Source organism: Esox lucius, chromosome 25, assembly GCF_011004845.1.
Source record: "Esox lucius isolate fEsoLuc1 chromosome 25, fEsoLuc1.pri, whole genome shotgun sequence".
Classification (NCBI taxonomy): Eukaryota; Metazoa; Chordata; class Actinopteri; order Esociformes; family Esocidae; genus Esox; species Esox lucius.
In genome coordinates this window covers 2030186-2054411 of record NC_047593.1, presented here as the reverse complement: position 1 = coordinate 2054411, position 24226 = coordinate 2030186, and the positions used below count along the sequence as shown (strand labels likewise).

At 39.7% G+C, this 24226-nt stretch overlaps 1 protein-coding gene across 3 annotated transcripts; it reads left to right on the top strand.

The window, feature by feature from the left end:
* Positions 1-9724: 9724 nt before the first annotated feature.
* On the top strand, positions 9725-22811 carry scpp5 (secretory calcium-binding phosphoprotein 5). Of its 3 annotated transcripts, none has more exons than XM_020045063.1 (13): positions 9725-9799; positions 19209-19320; positions 19492-19556; positions 20424-20489; positions 20645-20713; positions 20990-21034; positions 21148-21216; positions 21534-21563; positions 21667-21702; positions 21817-21867; positions 22156-22239; positions 22351-22389; positions 22476-22811. In XM_020045063.1, exons 1-12 carry the CDS (start codon positions 9740-9742, stop codon positions 22369-22371), a joined length of 708 nt encoding a protein of 235 aa, XP_019900622.1. In that variant the 5' UTR covers positions 9725-9739; the 3' UTR covers positions 22372-22389; positions 22476-22811. The 3 variants fall into 3 exon arrangements, with proteins under 3 accessions (XP_019900622.1, XP_019900621.1, XP_019900623.1); XM_020045062.1 differs by having other exon boundaries at positions 21145-21216; XM_020045064.1 differs by lacking the exon at positions 9725-9799 and having other exon boundaries at positions 19294-19320; positions 19465-19556; positions 21145-21216.
* The last annotated feature ends 1415 nt before the right edge of the window (positions 22812-24226 follow it).

The following is a 24226-nucleotide window of genomic DNA, read 5'->3' as shown; positions in this document are numbered from 1 at the left end:
AGCACTGGGTTGAAAATATCAAACGATCCGACCATCGTCCAATACCCATTCCTGTGCCAACAGATCCTGGTGTAGTTGATGGATTCGGGTTTAGCTCTGCATCGGTTTCTTCTGGGCTGGCATGTTGATTGCATCTCTGCGGTCCATTTGTAATTTCTTACCAAATCGCTGAGCTGCGTTTAAGATGTTAGCTTTGACTGGTGTTTCACCCAAAGCATTGATCGCAGCATAGGCGCCGATACTGTGGGTGCTCCGGGCCTCGAGCACCCACGGAAAATAGCGAGCACCCACGAAAATGCCGAGCACGAGCACCCACGTGTGCCAGACCGCCAGTAGGCTACATTCATTTAAAATTAAACTTGCCGTTGGTGATATGTAAAGCATCTGTCACACTGTGATTGGTTATGTCGATGTTAGTGACAGCGACATAACCAGTCGCCTGCTCCGGGTGCTCCCTATCCACCAATCACAGAGTTTCTCAGATGAAAAAATGCCACTATCAAAAACTCGTAGCAGAAACTATATGTGTCGTTTTTTTTAATCGATATTTAGATAATAGCGCAAAACATTAATTTCCCATGAACTGATCGCGGTTAGGCCTACGTTTCAGTTAAACTTTTCATCTCCAATCCTGTATTTGTGATAAGTGGTAAATTTTGAAAGATCTACTTTACGGCTTTATTAATAAGTAAATTAATAGGTGTGCGTAGTGCGTTTATATATGTATATATAGGTGTATATATAGGTATATATAGGTGTGTATATATAGGTATATATAGGTGTGTGTATATTTATATATATATATAAATGGCGTGCGCCTATGAGCACCCACGGAGGAAAACATAAATCGGCGCCTATGGATCGCAGCACAATCCTCCATGTTTTGTATTGTGTAGGTAAGTTAGCTCAGGCTAGACTGAATGACCATCACCGATGTCTGCGTGATTTAAATACGCAGACCACGCCAATCAACCCATAAAACATGAAAGGTTAACAACCACTGGTTGTAGGCCATCTGTTGCAACACTTGTCAGAAGATTAAACACCGGGGGTTTTAGATCTGACTAACACCATTTGTTGAACATCAAACAACTTACCGCTGACACAACACTTATTTATTGCCTGGGAATTTAACATTCCAAAACCCTGAGGGCCATTTGTTAATCATCAAACATAACCACCTGTTATAACACTAGTCTGATTTGCTCATCAGACGTTGTAAAACATCAAACACTGAAACATCAACGTAATCATAAATCACAATGTCACCGGACATGAATACGTCACTCCTGAACTCCCACCCTAACAGATCTCATACAGGAAGTCCCACCCTAACATACGTCACAACGGAAGTCCCACCCTACAAACCGGATGTCCCGCCCAACTGTCACAACAATAAATCCCCGTTCTGACACATTATACCCTACATTAACTACTAATATGGAATCTACAAGTTTAATAATCCCATGTTTAATAATCCCATGTTTTAATAACATTATTAAAATAAATCTTTCAAGTCTTGTTTTTGTTCATGAAACATGTCTTGTGAACCTGAGATTGTAGGACATTACAGCTTTCAGAATGTGCCTGTAATGTAATCCATCTTAGAATAATGCTGTAACGTAACAAAGTGTGGAAAAGGCGAAGGGGTCTGAATACTTTCTGAATGCACTTTACAGATGTTACCCATATATGTGTGTCTTCAGCACCACTAGGAAATCAGCTAGTAAGATATCATAACGGTTAATACACCTTACTGTATACTGTAGCATTATAAAAATGTTATGCACAGGGCTGAAATAGAAATCGATGTCTATTGTCAAAATATTAAGCAAACAGATAACACCTGTTTGGCATATGGCATGACTTGTTGGGAAAACAACATCAAATAACTTTGAGTCAATCAGATAATTATTTGAGTTATGATTTTGGAAGGATAAAATGCAAAGAAATACTGATGGTAATAACTACATTTATTGTACACGTTTGATAAAGTACCAATTAAATATGGGTTTATGGTGCCCATTGTTGTACAATATACAATTAATGTAAGGACTTTGAGTGTAGCCTACACAATTCTCCCTCCGTCTTTCACCTTCTGTCTATATTTATTTTTCTCTCTAATGACTGATGTTCAGTGTACTATATTGGTAAAAGAATGCAATGGTATAAAAAAATGAATTGAAATAATTGTATATGTGTATTGTTTAAGTCTCTTAAAAAAAAATCATGCATCAGCCCCCGATCTCTCAAATTCCCAGTGAACCTAGTGGCACCAATCTGCTTACAATTACAACCAGTGTAGCCAGTACTGTTACTATAGTCTGCCGTAGCAATATATGGCAGATTGAAATCAACTATTAAAACTTCCTATTTTACGCAAAATAGACAGTAATTGAAATTATCCAAAAACACATCATGTGGTTCTTCTGTGAGGATGATTTGTAAAAAATAAAATATCCAAAATAAGTATTTTATTGTATTACTTCATTATAAAGTTACCAATTGTGTTTTAAAATGCTCAATTTAGAGATGTGAACTCTGAGGAACTTATCAAAGATCCTCAACGATATTTCTTTACTTAATGTACTCAATAATCTCCTTCAACTATAAAGTACTTGAGCTCAATAACCTCACTGAACTCGTTTCTCTCACTTCTGTCAATTTCTTTTTTCAGACAGACCGCAGGTAAAATGCATCGTATGGGCTTGTTGGATTTAGGGAAAAGAGCGCCAGTAAATTATCCAAAACCAATTGCCCCCTCCAGCAATCCTGGGTTGGTGCCAAACATGGGTCTGCTTTTCACAGTAGCCTTATCTGATGCTGTTAAAATACTGGCATAAAGTGGCATAAATAGAATTCCAGTTGGAGTAGGAATAATATATCTATATAAAAACATCACAAATATACAAAGATTGTTAAAGAGATCTGTGGAAAATATATCTTGGTATTATGTCTCGATATTATAGGACACCTGTTAATGAAGTAAGGCCACAAAACAAGTACATTTAGATTGTGATAACTGCCAATGTTTATGGAGTAGTTTATCCTGCCTACATCAATGTTTCCAGCATAAAAAAAACATAAAATGTTTTCCTTATGCTGTTGTTTGTATTCTGTAGAACAGGTGAGATAAACACCTCCGTTTTGTACATTACCTTGGAAAAATTAAAGGTGTCCATTATTTTCTGGGTAATGTACAAACCAATGGTGTTCACCCCAGAAACCTGATATAAAAGGGAAATACATTTTTATTATTACTACTGTATGACAATTGTTTTTATTTATTACTGTTTTACCTTGTGAGCATTTGGAAGACTTATCTGTACCTAGAAATACTGTATTCATCAATAAGGATAGTCTATAGCGTTAGCATAGCCCAGATTTTTTTATGCCAAAACATGCATGTGTAGTTAGTGATCTAATACAGACCTGTTTCCAAAAAGGTTGAGACACTGCAATTTTTTTTAAATACAGAATGCAATGATGAGCAAATCATTAAAAACATATATTCAATAGAAAATAGTAAAAAGACAACATATCAAATTTTGAAACTGAAGCTTTTTATTGTTTCTTGAAAAATATATATCCGCTTTGAATTTGATGCCTGCAACATTTCAGAAAAGTTGGTAAAGAGGCAATAAAAGACTGGAAAAGTTGTGTAATGCTCAAAAACGAATCCTGGTGGAATATCACACAACGAATTAGGTCAATTGGCAACAGTAACCTGATTGGGTATTAAAATAACATTCCAGAGAGGATGTGTCTGTCAGAAGTAAGGATGGGAAGGTGTTCCTCACTTTGTGAAAGACTGCACTGCAAAGAGTTTGAGGATCTCATCATCTACGGTACATAATATCATTAAAAGATTGAGAGAATCCAGAGAAATCTCTGCATGTAAGGGACAATATTGGATGGACCTGATCTTCGGGTCCTCAGGCAGCACTGCATTAAAAACAGACATGATTCTGTAGTGGAAATCACTGCATGGGCTCAGGAATACTTCCAAACCCCTGTGTCTGTATGTCGCTGCATCCACAAATGCAAGTTAAAACTCTACAAAGCAAAGATGGACTGAGTCGAAGTGGAAAACTGTCCTGTGATTAGACAAATCGAAATCTGAAATAATTTTGGGGAATTATGGACGTCATGTCCTCTGGACTAAAGAGGAGAGGGACCATCCGGCTTCTTATCAGTGCAAAGTTCAAATGCCAGCATCCATGATGGTATGGGGGTGCATCAGTGCACATTGCATCGGTGAAGGCACCATTAATGCTGAACAATACATACAGGTTTTGGAGCAACATATGCTGCCATCCAGACAACGTCTTTTTTAGGGAAGGTCTTGCTTATCTCAGCAAGACAATGCCAAACCACATTCGGCACGTATTACAACAGTATGGCTTTGTAGAAAAAGAGTCTGGGTGCTAAACTGGCCTGCCTGCTGTCCACACCAGACCCCTATTGAAAACATTTGGCACATTTTGAAACAAGAAATTGAGTGAAGGAGACCTTGAACCGTTGAGTAGCTGAAGTTCTATATCAAACATGAATGGGACAACGTCCAGTTTGAGAACTACAGCTATTGGTCTCCTCAGTTCCCAAACATTTACAGTGTTTTTAAAAGAAGATGTGATGTAACATAGTGGTAAATATGCCCCTTTCACAACTTTTTTGACATGTGTTCCTGGCATCAAATTCAAAATGGGCATGCATTTTTCAAAAAAAAATGGGCATGCATTTTTCTTCAGAACTACACGGCAGGACCTGGTCAATGACCTGAAGAGAGCTGGGACCACAGTCTCAAGGAAAACCATTAGTAACACACTACGCCGTCATTAATTAAAATCCTGCAGCGCACGCAAGGTCCCCCTGCTCAAGCCAGCGCATGTCCAGGCCTGTCTGAAGTATGCCAATGACCATCTGGATGATCCAGAGGAGGAATGGGAGAAGGTCATGTGGTCTGATGAGACAAAAATAGAGCTTTTTGGTCTAAACTCTACTCGCTGTGTTTGGAGGAAGAAGAAGGATGAGTACAACCCCAAGAACACCATCCCAACCGTGAAGCATGGAGGTGAAAACATCATTCTTTGGGGATGCTTTTCTGCAAAGGGGACAGGACGACTGCACCGTATTGACGGGAGGATGGATGGGGCCATGTATCGCGAGATCTTGGCCAACAACCTCCTTCCCTCAGTAAGAGCATTGAAGATGGGTCGTGGCTGGGTCTTCCAGCATGACAACCACCTGAAACACACAGCCAGGGCAACTATGGAGAGGCTCCGTAAGAAGCATCTCAAGGTCCTGGAGTGGCCTAGCCAGTCTCCAGACCTGAACCCAATAGAAAATCTTTGGAGGGAGCTGAAAGTCTGTATTGCCCAGCGACAGCCCCGAAACCTGAAGGATCTGGAGACGGTCTGTATGGAGGAGTGAAAACCTGCAAAATCGGCAGTCTATCAAATACTTGTTCTCCCCACTGTATATACACACAGACACACACACAGGGGTTTTCCTGGCTCAAATTAGGAAAAGGTGGTACCCCAACCCTCGCACTCTACCAAAATACTTTATATAATATGAGGCTCCACACATGAAAAGGAAAACTATTAAATCTGCCTTGTGTTAAATCTGCCCTGTTGTCCATGTCCACGTGAGCAGCTAATGCATGCTGCAATGTCCTCCCTAATATCAACCAAAATATATAAGCAATATATTTATTCTTAACATAGACCTATTAGCATGTTATTTAAAAGGAAATAAGAAATTAATCATCAGCTATACTGTATACTACTTTTTAAAGGGGACATCTGTAGAACATTTACTCTGTAATTTCAGAATAGCTGAATAATAGTATATCCATCAGAAATGTGTTTGGATGAATATAAAAGCACTTTGTACAATGTTACTTTTCTATTGGTAAGCAAGCTGCTGTTGTCAAATGAAAAGGCTTCACCCTCTCTCACCTCCATTTGCATCTCTAAGTGACATGATCCTATCCTCCTCAAGCCCATCTGTTCAATGGCAACATATAATCATCCATCCATCATCTTCCGCTTATCCGGGGCCGGGTCGCGGGGGCAGCAGTCTAAGCAGGGATGCCCAGACTTCCCTCTCCCCAGACACTTCCTCCAGCTTTTCGGGGGGGACACCGAGGCGTTCCCAGGCCAGCCGGGAGACATAGTCCCTCCAGCGTGTCCTAGGTCTTCCCCGGAGTCTCCTCCCGGTGGGATGGGCCCGGAACACCTTCCCAGGAAGGCGTTCCGGAAGGCATCCGAAACAGATGCCCAAGCCACCTCAGCTGACCCCTCTCGATGTGGAGGAGCAGCGGCTCTACTCTGAGCTCCTCCCGGGTGACCGAGCTTCTCACCCTATCTGTAAGGGATCGCCCAGCCACCCTGCGGAGAAAGCTCATTTCGGCCGCCTGTATCCGGGATCTTGTCCTTTCGGTCATGACCCAAAGCTCATGACCATAGATGAGAGTAGGAACATAGATTGACCGGTAAATCGAGAGCTTCGCCTTGCGGCTCAGCTCTTTCTTCACCACGACAGACCGATACATTACTGCAGAAGCTGCACCGATCCGTCTGTCAATCTCCCGTTCCATCCTTCCCTCACTCGTGAACAAGACCCCTAGATACTTAAACTCCTCCACTTGAGGCAGGCACTCTCCACCAACCTGAAGTGGGCAAGCCACCCTTTTCCGACTGAGGACCATGGCCTCGGATTTGGAGATACTGATTTTCATCCCCACCACTTCACACTCGGCTGCAAACCGTCCCAGTGCATGCTGAAGGTCCTGGTTAGAAGGGGCCAACACGACAACATAATCCGCAAAGAGCAGAGACAAAATTGTGTGGTCCCCAAACCTGACACCCTCCGGCCCCAGGCTGCGCCTAGAAATTCTGTCCATAAAAATTACGAACAGAACCAGCGACAAAGGGCAGCCCTGCCGGAATCCAACATGCACTGGGAACAAGTCTGACTCACTGCCGGCAATGTGGACCAAGCTCCTGCTTCGGTCGTACAGGGACCTGACAGCCCTTAGCAAAGGACCCAGGACCCTATATTCTCGAAGCACTCTCCACAGGATGCCGCGAGGGACACAGTCGAATGCCTTCTCCAAATCCACAAAACACATGTGGACTGGTTGGGCAAACTCCCATGAACCCTCCAACACCCCGTAGAGGGAATAGAGCTGGTCCAGTGTTCCACGGCCCGGACGAAAACCACACTGTTCCTCCTGAATCCGAGGTTCTACTATCGGCCGTATTCTCCTCTCCAGAACCCTGGCATAGACTTTCCCGGGGAGGCTGAGAGGTGTGATCCCCCCTAGGACCACCACCCCGGTCTGCCATCCCAGAGGCACCCCTCCATGAACTGCCACCTTAACGTGGTGAAGGAGTTTGAGTACCCGAGTGACCCTAGGAGCTATGTTGTCTGGGGCTATATGCCCCTGGTAGGGTCTCCCAAGGCAAACAGGTCTTAGGCGACGGGTCAGACTAAGAGCGGTTCAAAACCCCCTTAATGATGCGTACAATTTTGAGTTCTGTGACGTCGCCCGGTATGGCGCAGCCGGGGCCCCACCCTGGAGCTCAGCCCGGGCCAGTGCGAAGAGGATCGGGTGGCAGTCAAAGGCAGGGGCCTAGACAACCCGATCTCTGGACACTGAAACTAGCTCTAGGGACGTGGAACGTCACCTCGCTGGCGGTGAAGGAGCCCAAGATCGTGCGTGAGGTTGAGAGGTTCCGATTAGAGGTAGTCGGGATCACCCCTACGCACGGCTTGGGTTCTGGAACCACACTCCTTGAGAGAGGATGGACTCTTCAACATATAATCAGTTTTTGCTAATTTGTAAAATATCTTTGTTTCAGAATTTATTATGTAATTATAGATAAAGTAACATTATATATCACACTAAATTAAGTGTCAGACGTATTTGGAATTCACCTTGCATGAAGAATACACTAATGTGCAAACAATTGTTAAGGATACGCTCATTTAATCATGTTGAATTTTCTTTGTTGAAAAAATATAAAATAATACGTTGGACAATAATGGACAAAAGTTAGTAAGAGGTACAAAATTACATTATACTGTCAACCTTGCCATGCATGAGTGTGAAATGAAATAACTGTTGAAAAAAAGAGCTGATTGGTTAATTGGAGACATTGTCATTGCAGGCTCTCACATCGGATGAGGAAGATGAAGAGACGTAACAGCCTTTTTGAGTTCATAAAACCCACATTTGCATGCATTCTTCAGTTAAATCATAGAGATGAAGCTGTTTTAAAACAATGCTGTTGACTTTACTCATTTATTCCTATTCTATTGCCTATTTTTGCTCTTTTCAGATGATCAATGCTTGGAAATCCGCAATGGCCTTTGATAAAATGATGCTGTCCAATCAACTCAAAAGCTGCTTTCAGTGTCCTAGATATATGCAGTAAATTCATTGCTTAATTAACCCAGTACTACCCCATAAAATGTTGTGAAACTGATTATTTATTGCATAAAAACATTATGTATTGTTTGTGCTTCACAAAATGACAAATCAACCAAATGTTTCATTTTCAATCTTATCAAAAAAGTCCCCCAAGCAGTGTTTGTAATTTTACTACTTAATAATCACTGCATGAGCTTATTTAATGAAAATTCTCAAACATATTTCTTGTGATATTATTTATCAATCTGTTTTTCCCAACGTCATTTCTCTGTAAGTGTCATATAAGTCATATAGTCTTAATCAATGAAGAAGGTAATGGTGCTCAATGTGAAATATATGCAAATGTTCTGAATTCGTATTATCTATTGTTTGTGAAACATGTTTATAAAACCTGTTTTAGATGAAGGTGGATGGTACACATCCTCAATTGTTACTGTAATGTTATTTCATAACTGACGACATAAGGCCAGAACTTCAAATAGTTTTGGGAAGGAAATTGACTTCTGGGACAGAAACTGACTTTAGCAGGTGTGGCGCAAACGTGGCCACACCCCACAAATCAGCTTGCACCAAAACCCCCAATAAGTTTTCAGAAGCTACCAGCTGGAGCAGCCCCGCCCCTATACACCTGCCTCTTATAGGGTCCTCATCAGGGGATATATTTGAGGGCTTCTAGGGAGCTGCTCAGGGCTGAAAAAAATTAAGAGAGGCATTAAATGGAGGTGGAGGAAGATGGCCAGGAGATGGAAGATGCAGGTGCTGCCAAAGTTATGGATGTGTCAGGATGTTGCACATGGACGAACCGGCAGAGATCCTTCATTCAGCCTAGAAAAAAAAAGGGTACCCTTGCTTGGTGATGAGGTCTGTGGGAATCCCCACCCAGCTGAAAAACATGAACAGCTCCTTGGTGACAGTCTTGGATGGTGACCCTTCTCAAAGGAACCACTTCCAGGGTGTTTAGTCCATCATCACCAGTATTTACTTGTACAGTTTATATAGAAATGTTACCAGTTCAAGTCCACTGAATTACCAGAAATGGTAAAAAGGTAAGCAGTATACAAAAAAAAAACTATTTTTCAGGGAACAAGTAATGGGATAACAATTTACAGCTGTTCTGCAGCACTGGAAGTCAATTAAGCCTTGAAAGTTGATGCAAACAATTCCTTCTGGTATTGTTGATTACTTACAAACACACTGTCTGTAAAAAAGCAGTGTTGGGACAGACTGTGATACTACACCTTCTTGAGCATTATTTGGGCGGTATTATACTGCAGAAAGAAGTATATTGCTATCATAATGGCAATAACCTGTAAGAGTGTAGGTCATTCCTTTAGAGAACTGGAAAATAAAAGCAAGGTGAGTAAACTTTCCTACACCATCAAATGGCATTTTGAAACTGGTAGGAAACTCACTGTCAACATTAAATCTACTGCATCAATCTAGAAATCCTAAAACAGGATATTTGTTTAAATAAGAGATTTTAGCACATATGTATAATCAGAAGTGCTCTGATACAAATATTTGACTCAATCACAGATGTTGACTCAATCAAAATTCTGCAATGAATACTGTCGTACCAAGTAGAAAAAACAGTAACTGCTCATAACATGGAAATTTGAAAAACTGCTTTAAAGGTCATATTGAACTTCCCCACACCCTAACCAAACGTTTAACCCTAGAATATGGATCACTGTTTCCATTGTGTTTTTTTTTTTACATATACTTCATTTATGTATTGTTATGTGGCTGGTAGTTTCTTCTATATTTTGATCACTGTTTCAGAAAAATACAATCAAAAATACCAAGGCAATCAGTAAGAGGTGCAGCTCAAATCTCAGTAAAAACAAGGAAAAATAACAGTTACTGAGGTGAGTGATGGCAGACAGTATAATCACCCCCTAGGATAAATGCAATTTCCTCCTTAGGGATTAGGGTTAGGGTAGTCTCGCGATCATCAGTCTGGCCATCAATTGAAGGTATGGCCAGACTGCACCATTTTCTTTCCTTTCCAGAAAAGTTGAAAAGGAAGGTTTTGAATTAGGAACAGAAGGTTTAAAATTAAGAGACCACTACAAATTGAACGCTTCTGTCCCTCACTCAAAACTTTCCTTTTCCTTTTTTTTGGAAAGGACAGAAAATGGTCCAGTGGTCTCATATTTATTTCCGGAGCTGTATTGACGAATGTACAACTGTTCCTTCAGTACCATCACTACCACTACAGAACTTCCTTCACTACCATCGTCCCTAACCTCCACTGGGTTTTTCAAACTTCATCCCGCCATAGACTTGATACTGCTAGCTAGCTAACTAGCTATCTTTACACAAGGGAACACAATTGGGTGTTGTCATGATTTGAAGCATTCGATGATTTTACAATGGCGATATTGAACCATACATGGAGTAGGGTAGTGTATAAAAGATTTGAAAGACATTGGTAGCTGGATATGATGGGATTTTTCAGCCTGGTGAAAGATGTTCAGATATGGATTGAAGAATGTATTTACTAATCTCATTTGGACCACAACAATTAGACAGGACTAAAGAGGCAAATCAGTGAGTTAATTCTGTTGATTTGTGCCTTGTCTCTTACTAAACAGTGGGAATTTACTTTATTGTGGCTAGGTTAAGACACTAACTTTTGAGATCTCTGGCGGGCATTCTCTGGCGGGCATCAACAGATGGTGGGTACCATCATAGAACAACCAGATTTTGTGGAAAGTTGAGAAAGCATGAATTCTCAGTTATTTCTACTGGTAAATGTGTTTCTTGTTAAACATGGTTACTTTGCTGTAATTCTTCCAACAAATGGAGATGTCCTTCATAAAATTACCAGATTCAGTGGAATGTTGAGAAATACAGTATGATGGCGTCCCCGGGCGCATGCTCAGAGCATGTGCTGGGCAGCTGGTCGAGGTCTTCACTGACATTTTCAACCTGTCACTGGCCCAGGTGGTTGTCCCCACATGCTTCAAGACTGCAGCCATTGTGCCAGTTCCAAAGCAGTCAACAGTGTCTAGCCCTCAATCATGAAGTGCCTCGAAAGACTGGTCCTGGCCCACCTTATGTACAGCCTCCCCCCAACACTGTCTACAGAGGACGCCATCTTCACAGCTTTACATTCTGCCCTGATCCACATGGACAAAATCAACACCTTTGTGAGAATGCTGTTCATAGACTTTAGATGAGCATTCAACATGGTCATCCCCTCTAGGCTGGTCAACAAACTCCACGACCTAGGGATTAGCCCCTCTCTCTCCAACTGGACCCCAGTCTCTCAGGTTAGACAACTTCAACTCCTCCACCCTGATCCTGAACACAGGTGTTCCACAAGGCTACATGCTGAGCCCCCTTTACTCCCTCTTTACGTAAGACTGCATTCCAGTACACAGTTCCAACATCACTGTCAAGTTTACAGACAACACCACGGTGGTAGGCCTGTTCAGAGACAATGAACGGTCAGCCTACAGGGAGGAGGTCAAACAACAATCTGGCCCTCAATGCAAAGAAAACCAAGGAGCTCATTGTGAATTACAGGAAGTCTGAAGGCTGCTGTCACACACCAGTTCTCATCGACGGCAGTGAAGTAGGGCAAATGCCTAGCTTCAAATTCCTGGGTGTCCACGTCTCCGAGGACCTCTCCTGGAACCTCAACAACTCAACCCTGGTCAAAAAGGTGCAGCAGCACCTGTACTTTTTGAGGAGGCTGAAGAAGGCCTGTCTATCTTCCAAGATCCTTGTGATCTTATACGACTTCACAATTGAGAGTATTCTATATAACTGCTCCACAGTGTGGTTTTGAGGATGCTCAGTGGCCAACCGGAAGGCCCTGCAACGGGTGGTGAAAACCGTCCAGCTCCCAACCATCATAGACCTCCAGCGCCAGCAAAGTCTGCATAGTGTGCACAGCATCATCAGGGACCCTTTACATCCATGCCACAAACAGTTTGCCCTCCTAGCATCAGGCAGGCAGTTCAGGTCTCTTCATTCCCGCACCAGCAGGCTCAGGACCAGTTTCTTACCTACTACTGTAACCCGGCTGAACTCTGTGACCCAACACTAACCATACCCACCCGTCCACCGCTTAGTACTGCCTCTCAGGGACCTTGTTGCACTACTCCCCTGACTCTGCCTTGCAGAGTCTGATAAGTTAATTTGTTACATGTACATGTCTACCTCAGGAACCTCATTGCTGCTATCCCTGCATTTCAGTTGCACATGCTACCTTAAATTTGCCTTTACTGCACATTTAGAATAGCAATTTCTACTAGCATTCATTGTACATCTACACTCACCTAAATGATTATTAGGAACACCTGTTCAATTTCTCATTAATGCAATTGTCTAATCAACCAATCACATGGCAGTTGCATCAATGCATTTAGGGGTGTGGTCCTGGTCAAGACAATCTCCTGAACTCCAAACTGAATGTCAGAATGGGAAAGAAAGGTGATTTAAGCAATTTTGAGCATGGCATGGTTGTTGGTGCCAGACAGGCCGGTCTGAGTATTTTACAATCTGCTCAGTTACTGGGATTTTCCCACTCATCTCATCTCCACTACAAATAGGAAAAAGAGGCTACAATTTGCACGAGCTCACCAAAATTGGACAGTTGAAGACTGGAAGAATGTTGCCTGGTCTGATGAGTCTTGATTTCTGTTGAGACATTCAGATGGTAGAGTCAGAATTTGGCGTAAACAGAATGAGAACATGGATCCATCATGCCTTGTTACCACTTTGTAGACTGGTGGTGGTGGTGTAATGGCGTGGGGGATGTTTTCTTGGCACACTTTAGGCCCCTTAGTGCCAATTGGGCATCGTTTAAATGCTACAGCCTACCTGAGCATTGTTTCTGACCATGTCCATCCCATTATGACCACCATGTACCCATCCTCTGATGGCTACTTCCAGCAGGATAATGTACCATGTCACAAAGCTCGAATCATTTCAAATTGGTTTCTTGAACATGACAATAGTTCACTGTACTGAAATGGCCCCCACAGTCACCAGATCTCAACCCAATACAGCATCTTTGGGATGTGGTGGAACGGGAGCTTCGTGCCCTGGATGTGCATCCCACAAATCTCCATCAACTGCAAGATGCTATCCTATCAATATGGGCCAACATTTCTAAAGAATGCTTTCAGCACCTTGTTGAATCAATGCCACGTAGAATTAAGGCAGTTCTGAAGGTGAAAGGGGGTCAAACACCGTATTAGTATGGTGTTCCTAATAAATCTTTAGGTGAGTGTATACACCCCACTTGTAACATACATTATACTTAATATTGGTACATTTTCTCTGACTCTGACACTGCTTTGCAAAGTCTGATAAGGATGTTTTCTGATGCTACATGTACATATCTACATCGGGAACCCCATTACTACTATTCCTGCGTTTCAGTTACACATGCACTCACAATTTGCCTTCTTGAACATTTAGAATTTCGATTTGTACTTGCATTTTCCTTCATTGCACATCCAACTTTTAACATAATTTATACCTAATACATGTAAATACTTGTACATTTCTGCCCCCTCTTCTATTTGCACATCTGGTTAGATGCTGTTGTACTGTACTTGTATTGTTCAATGACAAAGTTGAAGGTAATCTAATATAATATCCGGAAGACAAACATGAACGTGTTGTTTACCAGTGAGATATATTGTTGTTACTTATAGGTGCATAACTACAACCTAGAAAATGAAGCATAGAAGTGCACTTTTCAGGGTTTAGTTATAATTACTTCATCCAGCTAAAAAACAGCACATGTGCAGGATCAACATTTGTATCTAAAACTAACGACCGATTTAAGGTGTCTATTTCATCTTATAAAAATAATTATTGTCTTCTCTGATTGCAGTTTTGTGAAGAGGGCGGTATCTACTTTCACTATGAATTTTGGAGCTTGTAATATTATATGAGCAGGCCAATACTGATTAAGTAGTTTCTACCACAAGATTCAAATTCGCTCTATTTGATTGTGTTGAGGAGATCCCATGTTCTTACGACAAAATAATATCATTGCTAACTTTAGTACATTAAGTAGTTGTGCTATGGTGAAATGCCCATTCAGCTAACTTAACTATATACAGCTCTGGAAAAATTAAGAGACCACTGAACCTTTTTCTTTCCATACCAAAAAAGTTGAAAAGGAAAGTTTTGAGTGAGGGACAGAAGCGTTCAGTTTGCAGTGATCTCTTAATTTTAACCCTTCTGTTCCTCACTCAAAATCTTCCCTTTCAACTTATTTTTTCCAGAGCTGTATGTAATCCATTACTGTGAGTAGTATAGAATATTTTTGGGTTGAAAATATTCTCAAAAAAATTAAACTACAACTTCTAATGACAACCTGATGACCAGCTAAGCCTTTCTTAGATTAATATAAGATATGCTTTAGGAGCTACATTTGAAAACATTTTCCAAAAACCTATTTAGCATTGATTTCCTCCATTTCTGGAGTTTTTAATGATTAACAGATAATGAATAAACGATAACATCCAATTTTGTATATGAATGAAACAATGAAGTTTGTACACCTGCCTTTGCCACAGTGGTTATACAGTAGATTGTAATACATGCCCAGTTTTTTCACCATGATCCCTTTTTCAGTCCATCCAATTTTCTCATGGCCATCCATATAATTAAAATGGTTTGTAGCCACAGACCAGTATTACTGTAAGTGAATGCGGTATACATATTTTTTAACGTCAGATTTTTCTTTTCCAAATATATATATATATATAAAAATCTGTTTTATGAATGTGGTCAGGAGCTTTTCAAATGTATTCATGTATACAGTGTTGTACACTACTGTACATAAAGTTATGATACATTTAGGATAGTTTATTTTCTGTTTCATTCTTTTTTATTCAAAATGTAAATGTTAGTTGAAAAAGTGCGAAAGAGAAAATAAAATTGTCACATAGTAGTATTATTGCACGTACATTAACACTCATTTGTATTCTGCTTGTGATTCTCTCTGTTTTTTTCTTTAATTGTATGACAAACATTCTTAATGGCAGACATTGGAAGGCTTACCTTAACATTTGCAACTGCTTTAAAATTCTAACCAAGCTTCTCTCCATTGTCTGGCCACATTCTTTGAATCTGACACCAAACAGATAGTTACACTTTATTTAGATAGAGATGCTCTACAGATATTCATGCTATCCACAAACTGTCACAAAACAAATACATGTTTGCTTTGGTTTAGTTTGAGTCTGTCAGATTATACAAATAAAATACATACGATACATACAAATAAGATTAGTAAATACATTCTTCAACCAGCCTGAAGAATCCTAGCATATCCAGCTACCAATGTCTTTCAAATCCTACAGTGGATATAAAAAGTCTACACACCCCTGTGAAAATGCCAGGTTCTTGTGATGTAAAAGAATGAGACAAAGATAAATCATGTCAGAAACTGAAATCTTTGAGGGGGAAAAATTCAAAATAAAAACTCACAATAACCTGGTTGCATAAGTGTGCACACCCTTAAACTAATACTTTGTTGAAGCACCTTCTGATTTGAATACAATACTCAGTCTTTTTGGGTAGAAGTTTATTAGCATGGCACATCTTGACGTGGCAATATTTGCCCACTCTTCTTTTCAAAAGCGCTCCAAATCTGTCAGATTGCGAGGACCTCTCCTGTGCACAGCCCTCTACAGATCACCCCACAGATGTTCAATTGGATTCAGGTCTGGGCTCTGGCTTGGCCATTCCAAAACATTAATCTTCTTCTGGTGAAGCCATGCTTTTGTGGATTTGGAAGTGTGCTTTGGGTTGTTGTCATGCTGAAAGGTGAACTTGCCTGGTTTTTGGAAGTGTTCTTAATCCCCTCCAACCTGACTAAGGCCCTGGTTCCAGCTGAAGATAAACAGCCCAAAAACATGATGCTGCCACCACCATGCTTCACTGTGGGTATGGTGTTCTTTGGGTGATGTGCAGTGTTGTTTTTGCGCCAAACATACCTTTTGGAATAATGGCCAAAAAGTTCACCCTTGGTTTCATCAGACCATAACACATTTTCCCACGTGCTTTGATGTTTTTCTTTGTAAGAAAAGGCTTCCGTCTTGCTACCTTACCCCATAGCCCATACATATGAAGAATATGGGAGATTGTGGTCACATGTAGCATACAGTCAATACTTGCCAGAAATTCCTGCAGTTCCTTTGATGTTGCTGTAGGCCTCTGGGAAGCCTCCCTGACCAGTTTTCTTCTTGCATTTTCATCAATTTTGGAGGGATGTCCAGTTCAACAGATGGCTCTATCCGTCAAGGACCACTGCAAATACAGCTCTGGAAAAAATTAAGAGACCACTGTACCTTTTTTTTTTATTTCCCAAAAAGTCAAAAAGGAAGGTTTTGAGTGAGGGTTAAAATTAAGAGACCACTGCAAATTGAACGCTTCTGTTCCTCACTCAAAACTTTCCGTTTCAAAAGAAAAAGGTGCAGTGGTCTCTCAAATTTTTCCGGAGATGTGTATATATAAAATGTACTTGTAGCTGTCATGCCTTGTCACCTGTTTGTTCTTGTCTGCCTCACTCCAAGGTATTCCCGGTTCTCTTGATTGCCCTCTGTGTATTTATCCCAAGTCCTCTGTTTATTCTGTGCCAGTTAGTCTTGTGTTCCTATGCCAAGCGTTCCTGCGTCTTCACCTCTAGAGTTCCATTGTCTTTTTCTGCTCGCCTTCCTGTCTCTTGATCTCCTGCCCACCCTGACTATGATCCTAGCCTGCCGTCTGCCAGCCTGATCCACCATGACACCGGTCACCGACCCACTGCCTGTCCCCAACCAAGAACCTGCTACTCGCCTGCACTACGTTACTCCCGCTCTGTGTACCGAAACTTGCCTATCCCCGACCTTCTCTAGTCTATCCCTGATTAATCGCTTTGCACCGAGGCAAGACCTTGTCCATGTCTGCTTTTGGGTCTAGCCCCTGGGCCTTTACAGTACCCCAATCGGACCACATTTATTTTTCAGATCTCACTGCCCTTCAATCTACACTGTGACCTAAAACTTCTGGGGTTTTTGGTGTACAAAAAACAAACCGCTAAACAGAGTAAACTGCTTTAAAATAAAATGTGAGTGTGATATAAAGCGATTTGATACTGAACAAGCCAACAAGACGTCTTTGGAGGAGATCAAATCGTATTATTGGGGGAGGGCAATTTAACCCTCTGATGCTGCAGTCGTGATAACTCAACCCTGCTCTTGACCAATGCAGAGACAGTCCAACAGTTACAAGCTATACATAAAAAATATTTGTCATTCCATTTTAAAAGTAATAATTGTAATCACATATAATCACTTTATAATATAGAGAATGCATTCCTGATAAACTACCTTTTAACCATAGTGGGGCGATTGTACATGGCTTTGTGGGTATGTAGATAAGGTAAAACATCTCTTTTCAGTGTTTAAAAGGATTAGGATTTGTAATGGCTTCATTGATTTAATTTTACACAGCACAATTATCCCAAAACCGAATTATACTTAAAATGTCCACCATGTTTTCTTCCATTTTCTTGAATGTTGCAAATCTGCATATGGAACCAATAATTCTCCTGAAAGTATTTTCAGAAGAAGGAACGTTGCTGAACGCCACTAACCACGCCTTCACTGAATATGTGGAGTGAAGTTTCTTGAAATTTAACATCCAATAACAATCTTACCACTAGCAGCCAGCAACAATTCAAGCTGTTTTTAAAATACTAAAATGTTCAGACTTCCAAGGAGGCATGATGGCATTTGGAGGTATGACCTCGCACGACTACCCTAACCCTAATCCCTAAAATGGAAATTGCATTTATCCTAGGGGGTGATTATACTGTCTGCCATCACTCACCTCAGTAACTGTTATTTTTCCCTGTTTTTACTGAGATTTGAGCTGCACCTGTTACTGATTGCCTTGGTATTCTTGATTGTACTTTTCTGAAACAGTGATCAAAATATAGAAGAAATTACCAGCCACATAACAATACATAAATAAACACAAGTATATGTAAAAAAAAAAAAAAAAAAACTCAATGGAAACTCTGATCTATCCTCTAGGGTTAAATGTTAGGGTGTGGTGAAGTTAAAATGTCCATGTTATGGGCAGTTACTGTTTGTTTCTACTTGGTACAACAGTATTCATTGCAGAATTTTGTGAAGGATAGTCCCAAAATATTTAACAGCATGTGTGATTGAGTCAAATATTTGTATCAGAGCACTTTATGGCATTACTTGTGCTTTAAGAACAAAATGCCCTTAATGAAACAAATGTCCTGTTTGAGGACTTCTAGGTTGATGCAGTAGAACTAATGCTTAATTAATCACTAAGTAGGAGTAAAATGGTTCTCAACAATGGCTTAAAGCTTAAAGACATTATGGAACTTGATTATCCAAAAAAACAATTTTTTATGGTAAGTATCAACTCGATTGTTAATATTTAGAAAAGCTTTGATTTGTTATCTGTAATGTTACCCACATAAATAAAAGCTGGTTGAAAGCAGAGCAACAGTAACCGAAGAGGTTAAATAGTCTGCACTATCATACAATGAATATGCTATATTCAAGATATTTTATGTCCAAAATAATGATACTGGTTTGCAATGGTACGATGTGCTTGCTGTACAATAAATGTGCTTAAGTATGCACTATAGCAGACAGTGTAATCAGCAACTCTGCTATTATGACACTATATCATACCACTGGTCATTTACCAAAGCTCACGACTAGACAACCATATACTCAGTCACTGAATTATGTCACAGCAGGTCAGTGTGGATTGGCTGAATTCTGAACTGACATGGTTTAAAAGCACCATAGATAGCTCACTGCTCTGTATCAACCATCAGAATTGTATCCAGTCTTCTAGGATAAACAAAGGTAATGTGTCTAAAACTTGTCTTATAAAAATGTATTTCTTACTTGGTCTGGGATGCGTTTGAATATAAATAATGTTTTGCCTCCATGGGTGAAACAGTGTTAAAATATGTCTAATCAAATAGTTAACTACCTTAAATACTGCAGGTTGCTAATATTTCTCTTTCATGCAAGATCTTGTGAAAATGAAGATCACGTTGTTGTGTCTTTGTTTGGCCACCTCCATATCTGCTGCTCCAGTAAGTTTTAAAAACGCTTAAATAATACATTTCTCTAGAATAGGAATCTGAATTATAATTCATGATTGTCATAATCTGGAATCTTATTATAAGAACTTAATATGCCCTAAAGATCCTGAAGGAACCACAGGAGTTCCTCATGGATCTACTTCTATTCAGCAGTCTTATCTAACTTATTTTGACTGTTTTAATATTTGAATTCTGCAAATGTTTGGGCTTAATAGGGATGTGGCTTTCAGTGTTGCCAGTCATTAGATTATGTCATTTGTTTTCTGTTACATTATCATCAAATTTTAAAGGCCCATGGATTTAACAATTTCTTTGGATATTTCCACAGTATATGGTCAAAATGATATATTATGAGATATGTAATATGTTCCACAATAAATTATGGAATGCTGGAATACATATCACTTCATTACTATATGTAATCAGCCATGATAATGTTATTCATAATATATTAGGATATGTAATGCTTACATATTCAGGGAAAATATACATTTGAGGTTTACAAACAGAACATAATGAACAGAAATTACATTCTTAATGGTGACCATAAATAACTACATAAAAGCAAAGCCTCCAGTAAGCCACACCTCCAATCTTATGCAGTTGATGATAACATTAAATGTTATTAAATAGTTTCCACGGAAGTATTACTGTTTGAAATTTTACTCTGGTGTTTCTCAAGAAACTAATATGACCTGTACATTTTTTACCAGCGTGGATGTTGTTCAGGAATCCTAACTTATAATAGTGTGAACTAAATTGGTTGTTATGAGTTTGCATATTATTCATGTTCCTCTTTCTGTCTTTCAATAATTTGGTATGGTAATTCATGTAATGTATCGGTTTCATACTTCACAGCTTAAATCCTTCTTAAATTACCTGCCACACTATGGAGGTCCAAGGCAATCAGGACCACCCACACAAGTAAGAACAAATGCTTATTGAAATGTACTATTGCATTATTTTGGTCACCTCCTTGCTTAGGTGTGGTACAACAAGGTATGCATCTGGAAAAACTGAACCTAGTGGAAGTAATTTATGGGGACACTGTTTTTCTTAATCAATGTGTTTCTACCAAGGTGAATGAGGCCCTTTACCCAGGAGGCCAGCCTCAACCTGGACTCAATGGCCCTGTCAGCATGGAAATAGTATGCTTACTTATATTCACGTTATGAGACAGTTCTCCATAATTTTATACATCACATGTGTTTTTAGTCTTTATTTATTTAACATATAATTATAGAGGTGCATCTAAAAAAACATATATATATTGTGGAAGAGTTTTTTTTCCCCCTGTAATTTTTATCAAAATGTGACACCTTCATTTATTCTAGATTCATTACACATAAAGAGAAACACTTTTAACTGCTGCTTTATTATAGTACATGTACCTTCTTAACATATAGTTTTGCTTTATTTTGCAGGTGTTTCCACAGGGATTCCCTGGCACTGGTGGCCAGAATGGACAGGTAAAACTGTAGATTAAACTCCTAAAATGTACTACTATTATGTTTATAAAAATATAAAGATGATCCATCCCACTGTACATTCAATACATTTTTCCCGTCTTTCCTTTCAGCAGTCCTATCTTTCTCAAGCTTTCATCAAATATTCCCTACCTAAGGCCCCAGGAAGAAAGAGTGTGGAAATCGTAAGTGGTATCTCCAGCTAAATTACTTATCCTTAGAATTATAGCTGTTGCAGTATGTTAAAAGCCTTATCTCTTCAATTATAGGTAATGAGATAGGCACTATTTAAGTTTGGCTGACTCATGACATTAAAGTTCAGAAAGCTATAACAAGCTACCATCAAAATTGCACAGCAGCAAATTAAGATTGTTAACTGTGTTTTGTTTGTGAAGCCATCTATAAATCTTAATTGACAATCGTCTAATTCACATTGATGTTATTTCATCTATACTGCAGAAGTGTAATAATTGTCTGTCTGCTGTTTCTGTTCATTTTAAAGTACTACCCATTTGACTTTGTGCAGCAAAAGGTAAAATAACGTATTTGTTTAAATCTGGTTTGGTGTAATATGTACATAAAAACAATATATTGTTGTCGTTAATAAAAGTTTGAGCTATTTGTTTTTGTTTTAGATGACAAATAACCCTCAGATGCCACAGCTCCCAAACGTGAGAAACTAATTTTATTGCCCCCTCCACCCCTCCCAAAAAATGTGTGATTAATGTTAGTTTTAGTTGTATTTTTATATATTTGTTATGTTGACTTCATGTATATTTTCACAGATGTTCCCATTTGAATACCAACCCCAAACTATGCCACAGCAAATTCCCAATGTAAGACATCCCTTTCTTGACCTTAACTGTTGTACATAGTCCACACATTTCCTTGACTACAGATGCTCTAGAGAAGTGGTACTCAACTCTTACCCTACGAGGTCTGGAGCCTGCTGGTTTTCTGTTCTACCTCCATATTAATTGCACCCACCTGGTGTCCCTTTCTTAAATTAATCCCTGATTAGACGTTGTCAATGAAAAAATGGAGTGGAACCGGCTTTGAGGTCCAGAGTTGAGTTTGAGGCCTCTAGAGTGCTGTAGTGACTACAGGTGCTCTTTTACCCGTAGATTCCATTTCCACCATATGACACACGACTTTCCCAGGATCCTATGCAAGGAGCTCAGCAGGAGCAGCCAGCGCAGACCGGCCAGGTTGTAAATCTGAACTCTAACATCATAGCTCACCTACTCTTTCAAACAATGTAACTAATGTCTGAGAGAACAATACAATGGCAGTGACAGAAATATAATTTTTCTCTGTAGGTACCTCATGGGCAACCATAGAATGGAAAGTTTATGTCGGTGAGTTCATGCTGTAAATAGGTACCTTTGACAGCAAAATGAAATATTTCCAGTTATTCATCAATATGTTCCTGGTGTTATTACAGCTACCAGCTTGAAGGAAGTACAAAGTCTGTTAATCCAGAGAAGACCATATGATTTCAGCTGCTTCAACGTGTCCTTTTAATATTTATTTTTTGGGGGTATATAGTAGACCAATTGTTTGAGTATCAATGTAGAGCACTGTTATTCTACTATCCCTTTTGAAGTTTCAAATTGTTTCATCATCTGCAATGATTACAATTATCCTGTATCATCACAGTTTGCCATAGAGGGTGGATGGTGGATTAAGGTTTATGCCTTATTTTATGTGCTGCATTGTTCATTTAACATAAGCTTTGTGAGTTAGTGGTAAAAGTCAATTAAAGTATGTTTTTACGCAATCATTGGGTTCATTTTTGTTCACATGATTTTACTGTGCAAATTTGAAGAGAACATAGGGTGGCTCTAGTGGTCAAACTTCGATGCTGACATTCCCACCTCAATGCTTGGGTTTTGACCATAACAGTTATGATTGTTACCCAAAAGATCAATTTTGGACTTATCTATCTTGCGAACAGACTTCCAGAATCCTTCAGGTTTGTCCAGGTGCTCTATGGCAATGTTAAGACGGGCATACATTTTGCTTTGACAGCAAAGGCTTCTTCCTAGCGACCCTCCCATGAAAGCCATTGCAATTCAGTGTTCTTCCCATTGTTGAAGCATACACAGTAACCTGAGATGCAGCAACGGATGTCTACAACTCTCCAAATGTTGTGTTTGGATTGGCATTTACCGGAGATCATATTTTTCTTGTGGCTAATGGGGTTATTTTTACATCAGTTTAGAGCTTATTAGAAAAAACTTGAAATTCCACAAAAGTCCAGACACAAAAGTCCATTGACCCACTAAATATAGTGTCCTTCCATCCTCACAAAATGGAGAAAAAAACAGATTTGAATAGTTTAATGGGTATGGTTCTATAGCACAGCTTAGCTATTAGGCTGCAGATCAGTGATTTGCTTGATAAATTAAAGTGTATGATTACTGTATGCAGACAGATTGTCATATTGGTTCACTCGTCTTTCTCATCCTATTCTCTGGGTGTCTACATGTAAGAACAGGTCTGTTGCACACACTAAAATCATCAAAGAAAGGCTAGACAGACTCCATCTTTTGAACTCCTTTAACTCCAAGTTAATTGTGCGGCAGCCAGCAGGAGCTGAACTTATTGGACAGGAAAGTGGTTATAAAATGGAATTTTCAAACCTATGCTACCAGAGGCTTTTGCTTAGCATATTTTACAATTACATACATAATGTAACATACCTTAAAGTATGTTAAACAATCCCAATTGACAACAAAAATTGTATTGATAAGAAATGTGAAATGTTTTATAAGCACTAAAACATTTAACCTAAGAAAGTCACACTGAAGGACATTCCGTGAATGTGGGGCAAAATATTCAAAAGCAGTTTTAGCCAGAATAGGCCAGCGCTATCCAACCTTCTTCCAACAAAATATTTCTGTTAGATTATCAGGAGTTTCTTGCATGACTGCCATATATACTGTAAAAACAACACCAAATGTCTGGCTCTTGCGGCCAACTGATTCATATAACAGACAGTGACGTGTGAAATGTGATAATACGCATGGCCGAATAATAGACTGTATAATGGATTTTTTTTAAGTTGGAAATCAGACTGTTAGTCCAAGAGAGGGGGCCGAAGCGTATAGTACTTTGTCATCAGCATGTAAATAAAATGGAAAATATGTTAAAGAGTTAACAATATAGGACCCAAAATTTAACCCAGTGGAA

Coding starts and splice junctions, on each gene's coding strand:
- scpp5 (XM_020045062.1), top strand. CDS start 9,740: ATGGCAATAACCTGTAAGAGTGTAGGTCATTCCTTTAGAGAACTGGAA. Junction 20,490..20,644: donor AATCAGGACCACCCACACAA/GTAAGAACAAAT, acceptor GTTTCTACCAAG/GTGAATGAGGCCCTTTACCC. Junction 22,240..22,350: donor AGCCAGCGCAGACCGGCCAG/GTTGTAAATCTG, acceptor TTTTCTCTGTAG/GTACCTCATGGGCAACCATA.